The following is a 3,360-nucleotide window of genomic DNA, read 5'->3' as shown; positions in this document are numbered from 1 at the left end:
GGCCAGCTTAGGCTCCGGGCCTCCCTAGGGAGATTTGCTCCTGTTACACACTCGGGGATCACAGTGTGGGCTTCACTCTTCCTTCACTAAGTATATTGAGGTTGCTAAGTGGGTGTGCTGGGAGTGCCTGGGTTTGCAAATGGATAATGCATTCGGCTGCTAACCAAAAGGTTAGACATTCGAGTCCAGCCAGAGGCACCTTGCAGGAAGGGCCTGGTGATCTACTTTTGGAAAAGGAGCCACCGAGAACCCCTGTTCCGCTCTGACCCGCATGGGGGCCCATGGGTCAGCGTCGACTCCGTAGCAACCGCTTTGTTGTTTTGTCTGTGGGTGGATGTGTGGGAGGGAGGCTGCATTCCCTCTTGCCTGGACTTCTCTGCCAGGGGTGCAAGTAAGATGCTGGACCGCAAGACGATGATCACAGTCGTCGTTGGCGGCTGCTTACTGATAACTGCGCTCGTGTTGACAGGCGTCCTCGTCAGTCTTTACTTCAAAGCAGCCAAAGCAAAGAAGTGAGTCACGCGGGTAACTGTATTATACGACCCCTCAAGTGGGACAGCGGGGTGCTCTCTGAGCAGGGCTGTCCTTACCCTGTGACCAGTCCCAGGTGAAGTCGGGAACAGCAGGTGGGTTTGAAAAGGCAAATGGCAGGTTAGAATCACGGCTTTTCTGTCCTAGGTGGGATTGTGACCTCATAAGGGAATGTCCTCAGGCCGCTGGCTCTGGGCGCTAGCCCTGTTAGCTTACCTGAATGACTTCAAATGCATTGGGTTTTCTGTCAAGGATTTGACGAGTCCCTGGGTGGCGCAAACAGTTAAGCGCTCCCTACTAGCCCAAGCTGACAGCTTGAACCCACCCGGAAGCCAGAAGCCAGGCCTGACAATCTGCTTCTGAAAGGCCACGGCTGCGAAACCCTGCGCAGCCATTTTATTCTGCACACGGGGCCACCTTGAGTCGGAATGGACTCGGCGCCAATAACAACACCGTGAGGTGTTTCATTTGCACCTGGGCTGAGCCGCCGTGTCCTGGGCACTGTGGGCTGAAGAGTCGGGGAGGCAGCATGAGCGAGCCTCTGCCTCGTATTCTCCCAGATGGCGGCCGAGTCACCTCCTGTTGTCTGAGCCGGGGAGCTCTCGGGCTCTGTCGTTGAGTGTGGAGACAGTGAGGCAGGCCTGCAGGCCTCTGGCAAAGCCAAGCTTTGTGAAGATCCCTGAAGAACACCCAACCAGGGTGTAGGTCACAAAAGAGAGAATGAAAGTTGAGGAGGGGGACCTTCAAAGATGGGAGAGAGTGTTCGTGGTGAGCAGTCATGCTCACATTGAGCCTGTGAGTTAGACGGCAGGTCCCAGAGCCTGGGCCATGGCCGACGGTGGCACCTTCCCCAGGCATGCTCACACCCCATGCGCCTGCAGGCACCAGCTGGGTGTCCCATGCTTGCAACTCACTGCCCCTTATTTGCTGGGACCTGGTTTTGCATTTATAACAATGTTAGGAGAGGAGGGGAATAGATAGGGTGCGGGCAGAAAGCTTCCATCTAGGGGTGGTGTCGCATGTGTGACTGACTTCAGTCCCAGACTTCCCAAATACCCCTGAAAACTGTAACTAAGGGATTTGGAGAGGAATTCTGATCTGATGCTCTGTGTATGTCTTATCTTAAGACCTGCAAAAAAGACCTGTCTTGCTGTGCCCTTGAAGAAGAAGAATTTAGCCACTAACACTCAGGAGGCATCTGTCACCCCTGTGCCTTCTGCCACCCTCCAGGTCTGTGAGGAATGCAGCATGTATGTGGCATATGACCCCCTCCCACCTTGCTTCTGTGACACAAACGAGGGGCTCTGACTTGGGCACGGTGGGCATGCAAATTTCATGAGCATTATTTCTTTTCTAGTAGAATGTTTTATTATTGGTTCTATGGTGTTTACATTGTATACAATAAAGCTTTATACTTAAGTACTTTTGTATAAATGTGCAATACTGAACTCAGTCTCTCTGCCTCCAGTATTTTTTGTTAGTTACAGTTCTCCGTTATTTACAGGTATGAGGCACCTAGCTTCCTCCTATTGCAATATGAGACAGAGTAACAAATGCAAAAGGGCGTTTAAACAGTTTGATCAGAGGGGAGAGCACTGCTATATGCCAGCCATGAAAAGGATCAAAGCATCTGAAAACTAAGTTTAGACGAACCCTAAAGCTCAGCGCCCCCAGACTGATTAACAGCACAGTCAAGTCCTGGGCGGGGCACCATGGGCCCAGGAGATGAGGGGTCCATCCACAGCAAGGTGCCTGCGGCCTGGCTCCTCATATACTGTGCTCATGCGAGGTGACATCCCCCCACCAGTTGAGCTGGGCAGGAAGTGAGAAAAGCTGACAAACACTTTTAGTCGCGCAGAAAGCAGGCAAACAAAACCCGGTTAAGTCAGCACAGTGCATGTTCCTGGGTCACCTGTGGTTCAGCACGGAAGGCCCATCTGGGTCCTGCCCACCGCCACCAAGCGCCTGCTCAGGGCCCCAAGGCAAGTCGGGCATCCATGCACACGCGGAAAAGGAGTGCTTGTTAATACGGGGGAGCAGGAGAGTCGGAGGGGCCTCCGGAGGGGCATCTGGGTGCACCCTCACAGGTCAGCACTTGAGCAGGTCCAGGAAGGGAGGCCCATCCAGGCGAGGAGGCGCTGTCCACACTGGGTAACAAGTCCACCGTGTGACCCCCTGCTGAGTATCTGCCTTTCCACTAGTACTGACTCCAAATCTGCATTTGAACCCAAGATCCCTGTGGACTCTGACAGAGCCTACTGGAATGTAGATTCTGACTCGGTATATAGACCTGGGTGGAAATGAGCAGCAGAGAGGTGAACCAGAATGACCCGGCTGAAGCCCTGGCGGCCAGTAGCCAGCAGCCACACTGGAGTCTGAGCCCTGGATTTACATTGAAATTGCTTTACTTTTAAATGGACACGTGTTCTAGCTCAGCTTCTTAGCACCACTGGAGAGGAAGCATCTCCACGGGTGACTGCTGCTGGCTGAGCCACCTGGGTCCCCAAGCCAGGCTTGCTCCAGCCCGGCTCCGGGATTCTGCTACATGCCTTACTCCCGCCGGGAATGGGTGTCTTCTCCAGCCCCTCCTCCCAAGCAAGCTGGGTCCCGTGGGGCCCAAGAGGTGATGCAATGATGGAATGAGGGTCGCACAACTTTGACCAAGCCTCTGCAGCACTTCCCTAACAGCCTAGCCTGTGTCCCCTGCTTCCACCTGCCCTGACAGCCTGGCCTGTGTCCCCTCTCCTGCCCTGTGTCCCCTCTCCCGCCCCCGACAGCCAGGCCTGTGTCCCCATCTCCCACCCCGACGGCCTGGCCCATGTCCTCCCT

The 3,360-nt window shown here is 54.6% G+C and overlaps 1 protein-coding gene across 1 annotated transcript; it reads left to right on the top strand.

Annotated features, from left to right (window-relative positions):
- Nucleotides 1–271: 271 nt before the first annotated feature.
- Nucleotides 272–1,839, top strand: FAM24A (family with sequence similarity 24 member A). The gene is made up of 3 exons (XM_042780407.1): nucleotides 272–285; nucleotides 384–512; nucleotides 1,659–1,839. Exons 1-3 carry the CDS (start codon nucleotides 272–274, stop codon nucleotides 1,837–1,839), a joined length of 324 nt encoding a protein of 107 aa, XP_042636341.1.
- Nucleotides 1,840–3,360: the final 1,521 nt, after the last annotated feature.

Source organism: Orycteropus afer, unplaced genomic scaffold, assembly GCF_000298275.1.
Source record: "Orycteropus afer afer isolate SDZICR_OR568_19922 unplaced genomic scaffold, OryAfe1.0 scaffold00038, whole genome shotgun sequence".
NCBI classification, from domain to species: domain Eukaryota; kingdom Metazoa; phylum Chordata; class Mammalia; order Tubulidentata; family Orycteropodidae; genus Orycteropus; species Orycteropus afer.
This window is presented reverse-complemented; position numbering and strand designations above follow the sequence as displayed.